We start from the raw sequence: 20,609 nt of genomic DNA on the forward strand, positions 1-20,609 counted from the left end.
TTACAGGAATTCAAGGCAGTTATACCTTATGCACTTAATGGAAAGTCCACATAGAAAAACCATGAAGTTGAAAGAAAACTTTTATAATCTATCAAATACCTACAGGTTCATTTGTTGTATATCATAAAGTAAATTGTTAACGTTAATGACTTTATATTACTGTAAATATTTCTAAATATAATTTATTTTAATATGCGTTAAAAACATTATTTAATCATGATGCATATACTAAGCATTATTTTTTGCATTATTTTGTTACATAAAATTAATAAGGCTTATTATCATATCTCACTTCTTTAAATGTTTTAATAGTTTATAATACTACTTTTTAAAACACATAACTAATAAAAGAATTTGAACTTTACTTATTCTTATTTAGCTTTTGAAAGTTTAAGTTGTCTAAATCATTTAAATAATATTTTTTTTCAATTATTTCAAATTTTATTGCTTATTAGAAGAGACTCAGATATATAAGAGCCATATTACACCATGACACAAGTTCTATCAGAGATTAAGAAGAAATTCAACAATCATAGAGACTACGGAATATCTGAAACAATGAAGAAGAAAACAAAACTGGTTTCATGGATCACTTCAAACTGTAAGTACACAAAAGGCGCCAAAACTCGAATGAAGTTCGTGAACAAAATGGTCGAATCCGGAATAAAAATTGACCTGAGAGGGGCTTGCTTTCCAGGAAACCCGCCAGCACCTCAGAAAGGTAGTAAGGAGATGCTGGAGTTCCTGGCAGCTTCGAAGTTTTACCTGGCGTTTGAAAACAGCTACCTCTGCAAGGACTACATTACAGAAAAAGTTTACAGAAACGCGTTTTTGAGCGGAACCGTTCCTATTGTGTGTAGTTCGTAAAAAAAAGACTACGAAGCTGTTCTGCCGAGACACAGTTTTATTTTCCTTGAAGATTACGCATCAAACTTCACAATTCTCATTACCTACTTAAACTATCTTGACCAAAACGATACGACTTATGCTGAATGTCTAAACTGGAGGCTTATAGATCAAAACCAGTTGTACGGAAGTAACCTTTCTACGGGACTGTGTTCGCTTTGTAAGCATTTAAATTTTGAAAATTATGTATAAAAGAGCAAATTAAAAGTAAAGGATTCCGATTGGATTCATAAATGGTATTATGAATCAGAAGATGCCGAATGCTGGAATAAAACGAAACATTTGAACGATTTGTAAACCAGATCAAACAATATTTAAAAGCTTTTTATTTAAATAATGTTTAACTATTTTCTCTAATTCAAAGTATTTAAGCTGATTGTTTTTTATGGCTGAAAAACAACTAAAAAAACTTTAAATGATTTAAAGCCTCTCTTATTTTAAGCTTTGAAAGCTATCTAGTAATTTAAAATGTATTGAAGTATACTAATTTAGTAATATTTTATAATTTCTATCTGTGTTGTTATACGTTTTTTTTAGTTATTTTATTAAAAATTTGAAAATATTGCTTTTGTAGGTATATTTTCATCATTTTAGCTTAGTGTTTCAGAATAATTTTCAAAACACCAATAAAACATTTTTTTTGTTTAGATAAAAATTATGCATATACTTCGGATAATATGTGGTTTAAGATCTAACTTTGTTTCTGTTTTAACTTTAAAAACTAAGTTTATTCTAAATAAAGAATGAATAAATCCGTTTTAGTGTATAAAATATCCATAAAAATTAAATTTATACATCTTTAAAATTATTTTCTGATGTGTGATATTATATATTTCTGTTTAAATTAATACTTAACTATTTTTGTTTTGTTAAATTTGTTCAAAGTTAAGAATTTATCTAAAATATATAATTTGTAAAGTTTAAAAAATTATTGTTAAAAATTTCAAAGTAAAACCTAAAGAGTTATAAATTTAAAGTCAAATAAATCAATTTTTATTATTTGCAATTACAAGTTTTTCGAAAAGGAAAAGTTGACAGAACTTAAACAGTGTTGTAGTTAGCTCGATAAATTTATTATAAACAACATTGTTTTAAATTTGCTCATAATTTTTATTTCTAACAAGCAGTACAAAAATAGTTTACTTTTATAAGAGAAAGTTCTTATCCGTTGTTACGTTTTGTTTTACCGTTAAATAATCAACCAGTTTAGAAGTAATTTTGACTAAGTAGTTCAAAATTTTTATTATTTTCATATTGTAAAATTCAAAAAGTATAAAACTTTGAGCACAAACATGTCTTTTAATATTTATGATAAAAAATATAAAATGTATAAACTTAAATACATTCTTAAAAATAAGCTTAGTTTTATTCTATAGAAATTTAAATCCCTTATAACATTTTAGAAAAAAGATTAATTTTTTTGTTATGCTCGTTAGCTATAGAAACAATTTATAGTAAATATGTTTTTCAAACGAAAATTGTTGTATTTACTTGGAAATTAAAGTTTGTTATAAGTTTATGAAGAGGTTTTAAAATAGTTTTGAAATTTTTTTTTAAAGTATTTACTATGACATAAATAAATGACAAACCATTTTTTTTAAACTATTTTGTTAAAAGCAATATATTAGGTTTACTTTTTTTTTTTTTTTAAAGTAAAAATTAAATGTTTTGAAGTTTAATTTTAAATTAGATTTGTTACAAGACCATAAAATTAATTCCAGATAAACAACTATTTTGTTTAAATTAAGAGTTCACTGTTTAAAAACTATCGAAATTAAAATATGTTGATAAATAAAAACTATTAAAATCATGTCTTTTTGCTACTTTTAATTTTCCAATTATACTTTTATTATTTTTTTGTAGTACATTAAAAACTATTTAATAAGATAAAAATAAGATATGTGCGTGTGAAATTGATATTTAACTTGTTTTTTTATATTTAAGACTCTTGTTATATTTTTTAAGATTTTTTTTTCTAGTTTGTTTTTATAACATTTTATTTAATTCTTACCATGTTTAAAACAACTAAACAAACTATTGTTTATTGGTTGCACAACGACTAATATTCTCATAGTTCATATTTATTATGAATAAACCTTTTTAATAAAAATACTTCACAATCATGACCATCATTTTTGAATAATCTTTATTTAATGTGAAAATTTAAAATTTTAGACCGACTAAAATACGTAACAAAATGTATACGAACTCATAAAAATAAACAACCATTTTTTTAAAGAAATACATAAACTTTAACAATAGAAGTTTTCAAGAAAGTATTTTAAATAAGTAAACCATTACATATATATAACTGGTAGTAAAAAAATGTATTATGATATTTAGACTATTTTCACAAAGTTATATTAGTTTTTGTTGAAAAACTAATATAAAACAACATTTAAGATTTAGTTTTTAAAAAAATAAAGTTTTTTTTTTAAACACAACTCCATTTTAGGGTTTAATTACTCATTCGAACAATATTATTGCAGTAATTTATTGTCTGAGAGTTTTTACTACAGTCTACACTAGGGCTGTGCAACGTTTTTAGCCGACGGGACAGATGTGGAAAAATTTAATAAGCGAGCATTTTAATTTCATTTAATTTTTAAAATCTTATTCAATTTCAAATTTATTAAGATGAAATTTTAATTGACCTCTTATTTTATATACTACTACTTTCAGCTCCTCATTTCCAGCTGCAAATTATTTCTGTACGTAAATTTGTTTTAGAGGGCCAGATTTACATGCTTGCGGACCGCAGTTTTGATAAATTCTTCATCTATCGACAGGCTCTTGGACTGTGTGTTGCCCACTCTTAGTCTACATTGCACTAAGATAAAAAATGATAATTTTAAGTTTCAACGTAAAAACAAAAACTAATAAGTTTGTAGTTAAAGTGACTTTATAATTCTTATTTGAAAGTTTTTTTTTTATCAAAAACTATTAATAAAACACAAAGTATGTATCAAAATATCGAGTTTTATAAACACAATAAAGATTTTATAATGTGTTTTAATGTTAAGCAAAAAAGTACAGCTTTCAAAACTGAAAGAATAACTTCTTATAGTTTTTTTATTTAACAAAACTTGTTAGATTTAAAGCATTATAAAATATTTTATACAACTTGTTAACACATAAGATTTGAATGCAATTAATGGAATAATTTTGTAAATATTTTTCCCTAAAGTTTCAAAAAGTCAATAAGTAATACATTCATATTACTGTGTCTTTTAATATTTACTACAACTTTTCTTATTTTAAAGACTATACAACATGATATTTGAAAAAAATGAAATATAAATCACACTAAGCAGATGTACATTATTTATGATATTTCTGTTTAGGAACTTAAAGGTTAAGTAACAAATGCAAAGACAAAGTAATTTTTGAATAAAATATTTTTTTATACTGGGATAAATTTCAATACCAATAAAGATTTTTTACATTTTTTTTGACTTTTAATAAAACATCTAGTTAAAATGTCAAAAGACTTTTTACTGCGTCAATGTTCGGTGTGGATGCTAGTGCATAGAGTGAACTCACATTTGTACCCAGGTTAGTTTGCTTCTCAACAACTTGACCAACTATTTAACTGCTATATCTAATTAAGATTAACTATTACTGGCTTTGAATCATCTAAAACCCAATTATTGACATTAGTTAAGAAATAAAGTCTAACAGGTGGTGTAATGTTATTGACTAATAAATAATAAAGCTTTTGATAGATAATAAATAAAACGTGTTCAATTTGTTTTCTAATAATTCTAACAATTCGAATTGTTTTCTACTAAAAGATAGACTAAGCAACTATATATACATTTTACATAAGTATAAGATTCTGTATAAAATTGTTCACTTTATATTTAGTTTTAATGATAAAAAAGGTTTTCTAACCTATAAACGGTTTTTTAAATTTTGTAAAAACCTTAAAAGGGTTTTGTATAATTACACATTATTTTAGTTTAACTAACTATTTGGTACATGTTAAATTTAATTCAAACATATCATATGTGTTAAAATGGTATAAAAACTAATTGTTATAAAAAAAAAGTAACAAAACAATTTAAAATGTGTGATTTACAGATGTAGTAAGTTTAATTATCGAAATACTTATTTTCATAAAATCAGCGCAAACTAAAATTTTATAATTTTATATAAACAGAACTTATTTACAAAGTTGATAATTAATAAGACATATTTAGTTACAAATAAGTTTCCAAGCTTTCTATTCACAGTTTATAAAGTAGAGATTTAGAAAGTATTATCTTTGTGATAATTGTTTTCCAGTTTTTCAGCTATTGTAAGAGTATGTAGTTACTAAATCTAATGACATTTAAAAATCTTTACATATATATATATTGATTATATTCATCTTTAACCCAGACATTAAATATAAACTTAATAGTTCGAGTTATATTACTTTTATTACCGTATAAAGCAATACATTTAGTTTTATTTAGTAATTATTTATTTGTTTATGCAGCGGTTTAAGCATATGACTAGTTTTAGTTTTAAAAATATTTATTTGTATTGAAAGAAATATTTTTCTAATAAAGTTGAATATTTAACTACTGCCAAAAAAAAAAACTGTTTAAGTTTGAAAAAGACATAAAAGAGCTATAACAATTTAGTTCAAACAAAAAGCATTTAATTTACTTATACTAATACCAAACGAAACCAATCGTTAAGTCGGAAACTTTTTGCCAGCCTGCAACAGTCAAGAAATTAGCAGAGACTTCAAAGTGACTTCAAGTTTCAACGAGGAAACGTCATCCCACGAGTTCACCGCCAGAGTGGTGCGCAGTCTGTTCACGCGACCGGCCTACTACTCACACGTCACGTGGGTCGTTCAAAATGGCGGGAAAATATCGAGCATGCTGACCGGCGACCTCGAGTCGACCGGTGCGCGCCAAAATGACGTCACAATGAAGAACAGTTGCGACACCGTGCGGCCGTGCGAGTCAAGCTTGTATGTGAAAGGTGGGAGTGCTGATTATGACGTCACAGTTTATTTCAGCGGTCACGCGGGTGAAATGAGGGGATGCGAGTTGGGGATTGTCGATATGAAAGGTTTTATAAGTTTCTGTTTATATATTTTATTTATATAGTTAATAATATACAGTTAAAATATAAGTTTTACTGTTAAGATGTGTACCTTTAAAATATGTATGATAAATTAATATTGTTAAAAAAAATTCTACTCTACTGAATTTCAATCTGAACAACGTTATTTTGATCGTGTTGAATAAATATTCAACAGAAACTAAAGGCTCTGAATTAAAGGCAGAGAAAGAAGATTTTAAAACAAAACCGCAGTTAAAGCCCTCTACACCACAAGTAGAAATAGTTAGCTTTACACCACAAAGAGAAATGAAAATCTCTACACCACAAGAAGAAATAAAAAGCTTTCCATCACCAGTAGAAACTAAGACCTCTACATTACCAGCAGAATATGAAAAATCTACACAACAAGCAGAAAAAGAAAATTCTAAAAAACTAGAAGAAATAGAAGTAGAAGGCTTTAGTCCTTTAAACAAACTACTTTGTTGGGTTTTGATACCAGTTGTATCTGGTTTGATTGCAATAATAATTTCTATTTTATTTGTTTTTTATTGTTACTACAAAAAACTACAATCTGTAAATATAAAATTGGTTAAAGCTATTGAAAGCTTACCAGGTTAGATTAGTTTATCAATAAAAATTAAACAGTTTAAAATAAAACTTAAGTGTTAAAAAAAATGTTTAAGAATAACATAGTTTTGTTAATTTTTATTTTGTAAAAAAAAATAACTTATTGAACATTTTAAAAAGCTATGAAAACTCGTGTTCTAAAATTTTAAAGCTTTTGATTTTACAAATAAAAGTTTTTAACATTATACTAGTACAAAATTTTAAAAATATCAAAAGATCTTTATCAAATTAAGAAGAAATGTAAAAATTTATTTTGTTTATTACAACACATAGGAACACTGCTAACGATTGTTATTAAAAAAAGAGAAAAATATCAAAAATTATGAAGGCTAAGTAACTTTTAAATGCTTAATTTTTTTTAATGTTGGTTTATTAAAGAAAGAAAGCTTTTTTTTTTAATTTTTAGTTTTACTGTTTTTATTATGATAAGTTTAAAGTAAATGTACTTTTATTTTTAGATACAACAAAGTGGGAAACGGTTTACGCCACCACAAAATGTTAGGTTCTTATATAAATAGTAAATAGTTAACTTAATATAATTAAAAACATTAAAACTAGTAAAATATAGTACACTATAGTTTTTTACTGTTACACAGGTATTGCATTAGAAGCAAATAATGATAATATTGAAAATATAAATAAAAATAGCGGTTATATTGAAATGAAACAAGTTCCAAATAATTACTGTTCAAATGAGTACATGGAAATGAAACATTTTATGTAAACGTTTTTGAAATATATCAAAAATGGTCCTGGACAAGACGTCAAAAGGTACTTCAATGATGTGCAACTCTATAACCGAAGGGTTTTTCCGCAAACTAGGCCCTTGGACTAAACTTTGTGGGCGCTTTTTTTGTCGTTCAACTAAAAATATTGTTTTATTAGTTAACTTTCAGTATTTTAGTAGAAGTTTATTTTGTTCCTTTATGCAAAGTTTTTCAAAAATTACGTTTCAAAACAAACTTTTAACTAACAAGAAGTTTATAGTTCGTAATGTTTTTCTGATTTAAAATCTAAAACTAATAATTATTGGTTCAAGTTTGCTTACTTAACTATTTCTTAAAGATTGTATTTTATTAACACTACATAAAAAATTACAAGCAATTTATAATAAGATTCTAACATTTAAATAAATGATGTTTTATATTCACGAGAAAATTTAATGTAAAACTTTATATTCACAACTTTTTTATATTATAAAATTTATTTTTTGGAACCATAAAATTACATAGTTTTTTAAGTTAGTATTAAAAAGTTGTTTTTTACATATTACGTTAAAATGATATTAATTTTCTGCAAATAATTTTAAAGTTAATAATATGAAGCAGTTTAAATTCAAGCTACTATGCGTTAACTCAATTGCTAATTAATTTTAAGTAAACTTATAATTATATAATCAAAATAAGTTATTTAATATAAATCTTACATTTATAAATGTAAACGACAACATATATTATTCATTAACTACTTTTTTTTGTCTAGTTCATAATAAAGGCTGTATCAAAATGTGTTATGATTAATAATTATACTTTTATAAAATGATATACAAGCCGTTTTTCTTTATTGTTTTTATGTATAACTTCAAGTAATCTTTAGTATAATAAAACAAAAATATCATAATATTAGAACATACGTAATCATATGTAAAATTTAATTTTAAATATAATAAAGCTATTTGTTTTTTTAATATCACCATCAAAGTTTTGTTGTCAGTTTAACAAGTATATAGAAATGTTTTTATCAAAGGGTTTAATTAATATTTTTTTTTATAAAAAAATAAACACTTAAGTATTTTAGAAGTATTGAACAAGTTAGTTTAGTTAAAGTTTCAACCGCAGAGAAATCTGAACGGAAAATCAGTAAGTTTTAATAGTAAACACTTTGATATTTTTAGATTGAAACATAAAAGAACTTAACGAACAGTTTTTTTTAGACAAAAGTAATGAATTTTCTAGATGAGTTCTAAAAGACTAGTTTTAAGTTAAATATTAAACAAATAAAGGTATTTATTATGTAATCTATATTAATAAGCTATAATTTTTTTAGTGGTTTTCCAACTGATGACCAACGCATTAAACCGAGTTTAATATAATATATCAAGAGCACAACCTAAACAAAGTTATTAAAGTTTAACATTTAAAAAACTATTTGATACTACTGTTATCTTTTAAACTTAGCTTTAAAAAAATGGTTTTAAAAAACCTGTACTTTAAATCACATATTAAGAATTTTTAAACACTTTTTACCTTATTTAGTTTTAATATAGCCTCTAAAATTCAAACTTGACAAATTAAAACTTTGAAAAATAATTAAAAAAAACTTTAATTTATTTTTAGTTAAAATTTAGTTTAGCTTCCAAATAAAATGAAAATTCAATAGAAACAGACTGCATAAACATAATACTGCTTCATAATCTACCGAAGTATGTTTACCATGTATTATTGAAAACTTATCGCAGTAACGTTACAATATTTGTTCAGTAAATGTTTGGCAACAGAAACAACATAAACTAATTGATTTTAAATTTGTATAAATTTTATCAAAATTTCTAAAGATAAAACATTTTTTAACTTAATAAGTTTGTATAATAAAATGTTTTCAAAAAGAAATAAGTCAAATCAGTGTTGTTTCTATAATACTTTAATAATGACAAAAGATAAGTTTGTAAATAGCCGAAAAACAAAATGTTGTCTATGAAATTTTTTGTACTTTCAATTTCAACAAAAAATAGATAAATAACTTTATTAGAAATATGATGAAAAATTGATTTTCATGTTAAATACTACAGATATCAAACAATAATGTAAAACAATGTACATGTATAAACTAGAATATATAAAAAGTTGAGTCTTGAAGAATTATCACTAAAGGTTTTGATTCTACTTATATGTATATATGCATTTGTTTAATACAATTTAAGTTAGAGAAAATTTGAAATAATGGAATTTGCATAAAATTTTCTAATATCGTTTTATCAAGTTAAAAGTCGTTCAAATGTTTTGTTTTGTTCCAGCATTCGGCATCTTCTGATTCATAATACCATTTATGAATCCAGTCCGAGTCTCTTACTTTTAGATTGTTCTTTTCTACATAATTTTCATCTTTTAAGTGCTTACAAAGCGAACAAAGTCCCGTAGAAAGGTTACTTCCGTACAACTGGTTTCGATCTATAAGCCTCCAGTTTAGATATTCAGCATAAGTCGTATCGTTTCGGTCAAGATAGTTCAAGTAAACATTTAGCTTTGTGAAGTTTGATGCGTAATCTTCGAGGAAAATAAAACTGTGTCTCGGCAGAACAGCTTCGCAATCTTGTTTTTTCGATCCCCACACAATGGGAACGGTTCCACTCAAAAAAGCATTTCTGTAAACTTTTTCTGTAATGTAGTCCTTACAGTGGTAGCTGTTCTCAAACGCCAGGTAAAACTTTGAAGCTGTCAGGAACTCCAGCATCTCCTTACTACCTTTCTGAGGTGCTGGCGGGTTTCCTGGAAAGCAAGCCCCTCTCAGGTCAATTTTTATTCCGGATTCGACCATTTTGTTCACGAACTTCATTCGAGTGTTGGCGCCTTTTGTGTACTTACAGTTTGAAGTGATCCATGAAACCTGTTTTGTTTTCTTCTTTATTGTTTCAGATATTCCGTAATCTTTATGATTATTGAACTTCTTCTTAATCGCTGATAGAACTTGTGTTATGGTGTAATATGGCTCATATATATCTGAATCTCTCCTAAAGAAAAAGTTTTATTTCTTTAAAATTTAATAGCAAATTAAAAAAAAAAGCTTTAAAGAACTTTAAAACTCATAAAAACCTTTATTAGTAAATAATTTCTTAGTTAAGCTTTTTTTTTACTAAGTTAAGTTTGTATTTACATAGTAAACCATTTAATATTTAGTTAAAAAGCAAGTTATAGTATTTTATTTATTTAATTTTTTTTTCAAGTATGTTATTATCAAAAAAGTTAGCATTAGTTTTCAAAAGAAATGTTGTTTAACTTACATAACATTATAGCAATAGTAGATGAATAGATAATTAAAGTTAAAAAACACTCAGAAATAAATAGAAATTTACAAGTAACAAACTTGTACGTGTTACTGAGGTTGTAGAAGTTTTCATTTAATTTCATATTTTTCCTTTGTGGGCTTTCCATCAAGTGCATAACGTACAACTGATTTTTACTACTGCAAATAGATAAACGTAGTTAATGTAAGTACAAATCAAAAAATAAAAGTTTTTACAACATATCACCGTTTTAGAGGTAGCTCTACGTTTTCATTCAAGTAAAACTGATGGAAAATAACAGCGTCATACGCATCGGCATCCATCTGTAAAACATTTCATTAATGTTAAGCCCTTTTGTAAATTAACTGCGAAAATAAGGAGCTCAGTTTTAAAACAAATTAGACTTAGAGAATATAAAATTGTTTTAATCAAATCCAAACTGTTTATTTACAATTTTTACAAGCAGCTGTATAATTTTTTCTGTGCTTTGTTGGAAAAAATTAAACTAAGAAAACCACAGTTTTGATCAAATTAAACGTCACAAATTTGAAATTTCTCTAAAACAGCTGTAAGAAGCCATTTAAAGACTTAAATAAACACTTCAAGATTGAAAAAATATTTGCAAACGAAGTGTTTTGTTTGACTACACGTTAAGTATTAAAATCACCAAAAGTTTAACTTCAGATATCTACATTAAATGTACAAAGAGAACTTCTAGTCACATTTGCAATTAATGAAAAACTGAACTATTTCAAAAAATAAAAGTTATCATGTTATGAGAATATTGAAAATTAACTTAAAATATGTTTTAAAAGCTATTTAAAAATTATTATCAAGTATAAACTTGTTGTATATAGTAAAGAAGTGCTTCTGAAATGGGGTTCCGCGGTACCCTAGGGTTCCGCGACGCCTCTCAGGGGTTCCGCAAAGCGTTTCGAAATTTTAAAAAGAAAATTTATTTATTTAAACATTTTATAATTGCTCCACGGATTAGGGGGTCCACGGATTAAAATTAGGGGCTCCACGGAAAAGTTGAACTTTGGAAAAGGGTTCCGCCATTATAAAAAGGTTAAGAAGCACTGTAGTAAAGAAAGATAAGTAAAGTACAAACAAAGTTTTTAAAAACTATTTGAGAAATAAAAGTTACTAACCATAGACTTATTATCAGTAACTATACAACTGCCACACTTATTTTCCAACCTGAATGTTTCAACCGACTTTTTCCATGGACGGTTCCAATACAAAATTGTCTGAGAAAGTTTTAAAGATTTAGTATCGTATTTAGATTTAAAATAAAACTTTATACTTTTTTCAGTTTAAACTGGTGTAAATATTATATATAGAGCAAACAAACCTTATTCACAATAGGCTTTGAACTTTGAAATACTTTTGTTTGAGTTGGTGTCGAAGCAGTCTAAATTCGTTGTCTTTTTTAAGTATTCATATAAAAATAGTGTTAAAGGAAATATATTATAAGCAAGATTTAATTCTTATGATAAAATATATTTTAATGTACTAAAACTGATACACCTCAAAAAGCACTAGCTTTTATGCTGTTTTACAAAATGTTTAATTAATTATTTAGATGGCCGAAAGCCTTTACTGTCTGCATAAAAAATCAATTAAAAAAAAAAAAGTATTAGTAAATGTTTACTTAGTACTAACATTTTTATAAATCAAAAAGTAAAAAAAGAATTTGGCAGTTTATTAAAAAAAAAGATTAGATATAAATTTATAGTTATTTGTAAAAATGTTATATGCTTAGAAAGATAACAGCAAGCCTTTAAGTATAAATATTTTCAGTATTTTAAATCTTAAAACAAGTATTGTTTTGATAAAAATACTATTTTTAGGTTTACTACGGCTTATAAAAAGTCTCACCTCATTTTCGATTTTCAATAATGGCAATGGATATTTGGATAAGTTGATAGAGTGTGTTACACTTTTGTTTCTGATATTTATTGTAATGATGATATACACAAAAAGAAGAACGAAAGTAGCAAAGATTTTACTGTTAAACATGTTAACCCTATCTGCTCATTTGACAAAATATTTGTCAACTTATTTATTTTTATCAGATACGAGCTGAAAACAAACATAATCAACTTTTTTTTTGTTTTATTATCCAATTTTCAGTCTAAAAGGTATTAAAACAAAATCTTTTTAAATAGTTTTTTAATTTTTAATTGTTGTTCACTTTTTTAGCTATAATTGTTCACGAATTTAACTTTTTAATATTAGTTTGTAGAATTGTTATATCGTAATTTTTTTTTGATAAAAATTTAATCTACTAAAAGTGAATTTGTTGCTTAATCTTGTTTAAAGTTACACTTTTTTAACCAAACTTTCGCTAAAAAATATTGTAAACAAAGGAAAGTAAGTACTTATGACTTTTAATGATAACATACTTTTTTTTAAATTCTTAAAAATACCTTGCTACAAATTTTGTAAGCAATATTTTTTGAAAACTGATAAAATCAAACTTATTGTTTTAAGTTGTATAATAAATAGGATTTGTAAAAAAAAATGTCAAATAATGTTTTCAAACGTCTACATTTTTTATTTATTGTTTACATAAATAAATATATATATATATATATATATTAATAACAAAAAATTCTTAAGATTTAAACTTTTACTCTATTATAAGAGGTAAAAATTATGAAGCTTTAGTGAAAATTTGAAAAACCACTTATTTAAGATCAAGCTCTATAAAGCATACCTTTTAAATAATAAACGTTTCTATTATTAAAAAAAAAAATTACAATTGAAGTAAAAATTAAAAAGACTAATTTAGTTTTATTAAACTGAAACTTCAAAATTAAAAACTTTCTTTGCTTGTTTACTTTATATAGAATTTTTTTTTAACATTTGTTTTTTAAAGCTTTTATAACTAAATGTTAAATTTTGTTCTTATAAATCTAAATTTAACAAAAACTATTTAATACTTTTAATTTTTACTCAAAAAATCACTAAATTTTTACTTAAAATTTATTAACAAAAGAAATAAAGATTGATTAAATTGAGATACTATATATTTATATTTGTTAGTTTACTAAATTTTAAAAATGTATTTTACCGTGGAAACTTTTTCACATAATATATTCCTAGTAAATATATATAACTAATTTTAGGCTAAAACAGTTGTTGGTTAGTTTAAGTTTTTTGAGATAATTAAACTCTTTTATATTTAGAACAAACACTTTATTTCTAAGTAACTTCTAAAAGGAAAATGTTAGTTATAAGAAGTAAACTAACTATTGCATAAGAAGAAGTTTTTTATTCCTAAAGCTAAATAGTTTATACTAGTACCAATGAAAAAAGTTAGTTTATTTTATTTTGTAAAATATATTTTTGTACTATGACAGTTTAAACATTTACAAAACAAAACACTTAAATAAAGAGAGTACAACAAAAATAAAACATATCTGTGTTTATATATTTTGTGTAAGCTTCTGTTTGAACTAGCATTTTAATTTAGATTAATAAAAACATATTTTTTTCAAATTTTAGTTTTTCTTTAGACAATAGTTTTATGTATAAAAAATATTATTACTAAGCTGTCCTCGAGTTTTTACTTAAATTTCCAAACACAGTACTAAAAATAATAAATACATATTGTTACAATTAACTCAACTGATAAGTTTAAATATTTTTTAACGCATATAGTTTTTATTTTTTATAAGCTGACTTCTGAAAGTATACATCAAACACTATCTAATATGTAGCAGCGATTATACTAACTATTAACATTAAATTCATACTGTTTATAAGTGTTTTAGACTATTAATCGAACCGCAGATCCACAAACAAATCAAATTTATATTTGAATCAGCACTATTTACAGTAAGGCAATGATATACAGCTTTGCTAATATTTTTTCAATTAATTGATGCTTGTGGTTTAACTAATTATAAATCAAAATCGCACCTTTTATGAAAACTCCATGAGATTGTTATTTTAGCTAAACAAAAAACCTGAGTTTTTACTTTTTGTAAAATGTTGTAATGAAAACAGTTTAATATTGACTTAAAAAATCTTCCTTTCATAATTTGACTTTAGAAATTGTAAAATCGTGTGGCGTACGACTCGATAACCGAAGGTTCTTTTGTACACCAGGTCCTAAGGCTTTTTTATCGTTCAATAAACGTGTTATATTATACTAAAACTTTTATCATTAGTTAACAGTTATAAGGTATCAAATGAAGCTATATAATGTTTTATTTTTTTGTTATATAAACATTTAATCCTTTTTAACTAACCCCAAAAGATCATGTTTAATATATTATGCGTACCTAAAAATTTAACATATCTAAGCAATAGATATCATTCTAAATACAGTTTTTTAGTTTAAAAGTGCGTAACTAATAGCATAACATATTAAAGTTGTTTTGTAAGATAAGAAACACTTAAAACCTAAATGATCTAGTTTTATTGTTGTAAAAATTGCTTAACTACAATTAAAATATTGTTAATTACTTCTGCATAATCAACAAAAGCTATTATATCTTTAGTAAAGTGCTATAGATTAGTAGGATAAGAATAAACTTTAATACAGTTATCGTTTTAAAAGTTTCATTACTAGGCTGAAGTTATCAATTTAGACTTTTTTTTTAAATACTGATATAATTTTTAGATATTATTCCTAGTAATAAAAAAATATATTTAGAAGTGAGTATAAAACAAAAACTATTAAGTTTAAAAATTGGTTTCAAAGTAAATAACTCATCATAAGTGAAATATCTCAAGTTTTAAACCTAAAAGATATGATAAAATATTTAAAATTAAAGTTTTTATAATTGTTATATGTTTACTTAATATAAAATTTCCGGGATTACAGATTTAAAACAAGGAAAACAAAAAAAACATAAAACTAAAACCTTAAACCGAATCTTAACAAAGCATTTTAGTCACTAAAACATAAGCAATTACTAAAGCATCAGAACTAAAGTTTTCACACTATAGTAGAAGTTGTTTGATGGTTTACTGATCAAACAAGGTTGTTTACACATCAAGAATGCTTGTTTTAGTAAAAAGATGACATGTAACAAATATTTATTTTAAATGATGTATGTTCAGAAAATTTTTGGATATTAAATACCAAGTAATATACAGACAGAGCTTGATGAGATTTTTATGCTAAAAGAGTTTTAATTACTTTTGTTTATTTTTATTAATGCTCGAAAATGACTGATAAAAGTCACAAACTAATTAACTTTTCTATCCTTTATTATTTTAGATGTAATATTTTTTTAAACTTTGTTAGATAAGCTTGTTTATACTAGTAAATAGTTAAACTTTTGAATTAAGTTGTTAGAAAAAAATTACATAAGTTTTTAGTATATATTGGTTTTACTAAAATTAAACTATTAAGATATCATTTAATTAAAACCTGTAAAAAACGTCATTGGTTAAACAAACACCATAATTAATTTCATACAGTATTTTATTTTCTTTATAATAAACAAAATAAAATTAATATAACTTTCCACATTGAATATTTTCAGTAATTACAGATGCTGTACTTTTTTTGAGTGTTTTTTATAAACTTATTACATAAGGCTTCTCAATTTTAACATTTAAACCTGGTTTTTGAAGGTAGGGTTTTATAGCACATATCTAGTGCTTTTTTTCGCATTAGCTTTTTTTTCTTAATTTGCAAATCTTTTACTGTACACAACATTTTTTATGGTAATAAAAAAATTTCCAAACAAAGTTTGTAGTACACCGTAATTAGTTATCAAGATGTTTTAAAGAAAATGTTAAAAGTAATATACTCATATAATTTTGGTACTTATTTATCTATGTTTATAAATAAAATAGTGTATAATATTCTGAGCAATTTTTTGAAAACATTTTACGACCATACAAATAGTTAAGTATCAGTAATAAAATTTTACATAAGTCATTGTTATATAAAATTTTCACCAAACCTTTTATTTATTATATTGATCGATTGTACACGTACAATGCATACACCTCTAAATACTTTTCAACTACTTGTTACTAATATATGTTTAAAATTTGTCGACGTTTCGTTCAGGTTCTAATTTTATAAAAAATAACTTGTATGATGTCAAAATAAAGTTTAAAAAACAGAAAACATTAAACTTATACTTTATTAATCAAATGATTCACTTCATTTAAAAATCAAAACGGCTTGTAGTTTTTAAACATAAACGCATTTTTTGAACATCTAAGAGTTTATAAACTTTTTTTTTACATCTACAAGCAGTGAAAACAAAATGAGAAATTATAGTTATAACATGTAGGAATTTTTTTAATCACTGTTTGAAATTTTGTAAATTGCTTTAGGTGAAAAACTTCGATGGCTGCCAATTTGACCTTTCAAAGGTGAGCTGTGCAAGCAAAAATAATCGGAAAGTAAAACATCCAGTTTTCTTGTAACTTTACTTCCGTTTTCTGACGTCACCGCCTCGGTGGCGCTATCGGTGACGTCACATTGTCGTGCAAATCGCTGTTGCAACATTCCGTCTCGAGCTGAAAAATTCGTTGAAAGTTGTGAAGCTTGTAAATTCGGTTATTGATAACACATTGGTTTCGAGACAGGTTTTGAAATTAGAACTCTGTTTCGAAACTTTATTGCGTTATTGTTGTCTTAAAACTGTTGTTCTTTTTACTCGTTTAATCTTTAAACCATAAAATCCTTGTTCAAGTTGTTCAATTTTTTGAACAAAGAAGACGAAACTTATAGTAAACTATTGAACTAGGAAAAGTGTTTTTCCTAGTTCAATTAATTCATTAGATAAACTATAATATTGGATAACAAAAAGTAAATTATCATAATTAAATTTTCACTTATTTTTTAAATTTAAAAATACTTGGCTTCATATCCAGCTTTAGCAAAAATTTTAAAAACAATATTTTAGATTTAGTAAACGCCGCTTAGACCAGTTACAGATAAGTTCGCTTTTATTTCTTTTTTTTTTGCTTCAACAAACTACCACAGTCTTACTGGAAATTATTTTCTTTAGATGCCTTAAAATCAAAATCTTATTTTAAATTAAATAAAGGACTTATTTTTAATTCTATACATTTTTCATTTTTTCAAAAATTCCTTTTTTCTAATCCCTAATGATTCCTAAAGTATAAAAGTTTGAAAGTAGCGGTTCAAAATGACAAAAATTTACTTCAAGATAAATGTTTTACAAGTTTGTTAAAATATTTATTACACGTAACCAAACAGTTTAAGAAAAGTGATTACATTACAATCCAATTTCGCACAATTCAAATTCCAACCATTAAAATTAAAAAAAGCATTTAAGAGACTATATCTTAAAAAGTAGTATGTAATTGTAAAAATAAAAATAAAAGTTTTTGTAAGTCTTATTGATTTTGATAAGCTGTTTTTTTTCTTTGCAACATTTTGAGTAAGTTTTGGATACTTAAAAAATATCAAAACCAAATACATTTTAACCTATTTTTTCAATACTTATAAAAAAACTAAATATTTTGCAAAACAGAAAAAATTGCTTGTAGATATTAATTGTACCTACATACTTTTTATCAAAACACATCGCTTTTTGATATATGGTCCCTTAAACATGTTTCAAAAAGTTTGAATTGTCCGAATTTGAATTCTACGAATCTTGAATAATGGTGCGCCCACGAAAAGTAGTTTATTACAAACAGAAAAAAGAAAAAAAAATTAACGATTCGCTTCTACGATTCTATTCAAGGTGGCACATTCCTTTTACTTTAAAACAAAACTTTAAGTACTTTTTTCAAATTAAACCACGTTTTTGCATTTCGTGAGCAGAAAGTTCCAACTGTGAGCAAATAAAAAAAACTAATCAGAGGAACACTTCCCGACTTATTTTATGAGGGCGTTACCGCTGAACGAAGGGATTTCCCGGAGGGTCTTTTCTCGAGGTGGTCAGCTGACTTTCCCTTGCTCTTTATTTCGTTACAGGAAGATGTTTCGACTGCTGATCGTAGATGACAAAGCAAACGTAGTTGTATTTTGTTTGAATTTTTACCGTGTCAGAACTAAAATAATGAAAACAGCCTTAAAGTTCTAAAATGTTGAGCTCGAAGTGAGGGCTATAACTTAAATAAAAATAAATCAGCAATAATCGAACAAGGAAAACTAAAGTTAAACTCGCGATTAAAAAAAAAGAATTTATTGACAATTTACTAATTTCATTTCTTTTTAACGTTAAAGCCCTTTACAAGTTTGTATAACTACGTCAAAATCAATTTCATTTCAAATGTCTAAATTACTCTCCTAAAAGAAAGTTTTTCTTTTAAATTTATTTTTGATAAGGGGTTTAGTAATTCAAAAAACTTTAAGTATTAAATAAATCAAAAAAAAAGTGTTACAGCTTTAAGTTGCAGTTTGTTTTTAATTTACTAAATAAACTGTATGCTAGTTATTTCTGTAAACTTGCCTCAGAATTTTAACAAATAAGTAAGTATTAAATATCCATAACTGTACAACTTATGTATTAAACTGAATTGACAATCACTACATACATTTTGTTTTCAAAATCACAGTCCTTAGAATAATAATTATGATTATAATACAAAAAAAAAGTTGGTTTATTCTATACTAAATACTTACCTATTAGCCCGTTAGATTCATCAGTAAAAAACTTTTAAATAACCTAATGAATAGTAAAATTTATAAAATGATATTTTATATTTTAAAGGTTTCTCATACTTCTCATAAATAATCACTTTTCAAATGTGTTATGTTTGTAAAAATCCAAAGTATGATGCTTGTTTGAGTAGAATGACAAAGGAAATTAAATGAAAATTTTACGCTAAACTACAGATAACAAAAAATGTCATTTGAATTGCTGCTTTGTGATATAGTGACAATACTGAATGAAAATGCAAAGGTGTTACTAAGCTCCGATAACACACTGATACAAGCATAAATCATGTAAAAAACCCTACTCAATTCAAATTACTTTTTTTTTATTATTTAATTTTTTAAATAACTATTCTTTTAAAAAATTGTAAAAATTTTGAAAAAGGGTACGATATAATGTTATGTATAACACTTGTTCTAGTAAACAAATTAGTTTACAGTTTAACTAAACTTTTTAACTTAACGATTTATAGAATTAAACAAGTTTAAGATGTTATAAAGCTAGTATTGGTATTTCAACCAAACATTTAATTTTTAACCGAAGCTCTCTTAAATTCTTTTAAAGCAATGGTTTTATGTAGTGGAAAAATAAAACGACTTTTAATCTCTAATTTCAATAAATTCACAAAAGTATAAAAAACTATCATATAAAAATAAGGTAATAGCTCTTTAAAAATTGGTAATAATAAAACACTAATTTAAAAAGTGTAATTGAATTAAAGTACATAACAGTTAATAAGAAACATTTCCAAACTAGATGATACATTTTTTCGCTTAAAACTAAGCTAGTTATCTAACGTATGCTACTTCTCAACGAACTTATAAGTTTTTGTATAAGACATTCTAAATGAGTAAAAGCTCATGTTTTACTAATTATCTAGTGTCCTAAAATCAAAACCACATGTTTCTAGAATACTTACTTTTCTTCCGCACAGTGAAAGTTGGCTTTTAAACTTTTTGTACTTTCTTAAAATTTACTGTTTTTACGTAGAATTTTTTTAAAATAATACCAGTTTTCAAAAAAAAAACTTAATTTTAATAATTTAAGAGTGTTTTCTTTAAAATTTGTTATTCATACAGACAACTTTAAATTTTAAAAAGCTTTTTAAGAACTCTTATTTAAGTGTATGTTAAATCAATTGACTGGAACTGCGTTTAGAAGCATCATTATGTTTTGCAGTTTTACTAAATCATACAAAAATGATCAAAATAAAAAGCTTTAGGAGTGTGCTTTGACAGGTTTCCTGAAGGTTAAAAAAACACCCGCAAAAAAAAAGAAGAAAAAGGTCAAAAACAGATAATACTATTCACTAAAAACGTCGTTTAGTCAAAAACTTCACGTATGTAAACATAAGTTGTTGTGCTTTCTAAATAGTTAATGTTGAGTTTATAAGA

At 24.8% G+C, this 20,609-nt stretch overlaps 1 protein-coding gene across 1 annotated transcript; it reads left to right on the top strand.

Moving 5' to 3' along the window:
* The first annotated feature begins 489 nt into the window (after positions 1–489).
* LOC145833149 (alpha-(1,3)-fucosyltransferase 4-like) lies at positions 490–867 on the top strand. The gene has a single exon (XM_082940348.1). It carries the CDS (start codon positions 490–492, stop codon positions 865–867), a length of 378 nt encoding a protein of 125 aa, XP_082796474.1.
* Positions 868–20,609: the final 19,742 nt, after the last annotated feature.

This window comes from Thalia democratica, chromosome 4 (genome assembly GCF_965202585.1).
Source record: "Thalia democratica chromosome 4, ktThaDemo2.hap1.1, whole genome shotgun sequence".
In the NCBI taxonomy this organism is placed as follows: domain Eukaryota; kingdom Metazoa; phylum Chordata; class Thaliacea; order Salpida; family Salpidae; genus Thalia; species Thalia democratica.

Bases quoted from the DNA above. Each gene is read 5' to 3' on its own strand.
- LOC145833149 (XM_082940348.1), top strand. From the start codon at position 490: ATGACACAAGTTCTATCAGAGATTAAGAAGAAATTCAACAATCATAGA.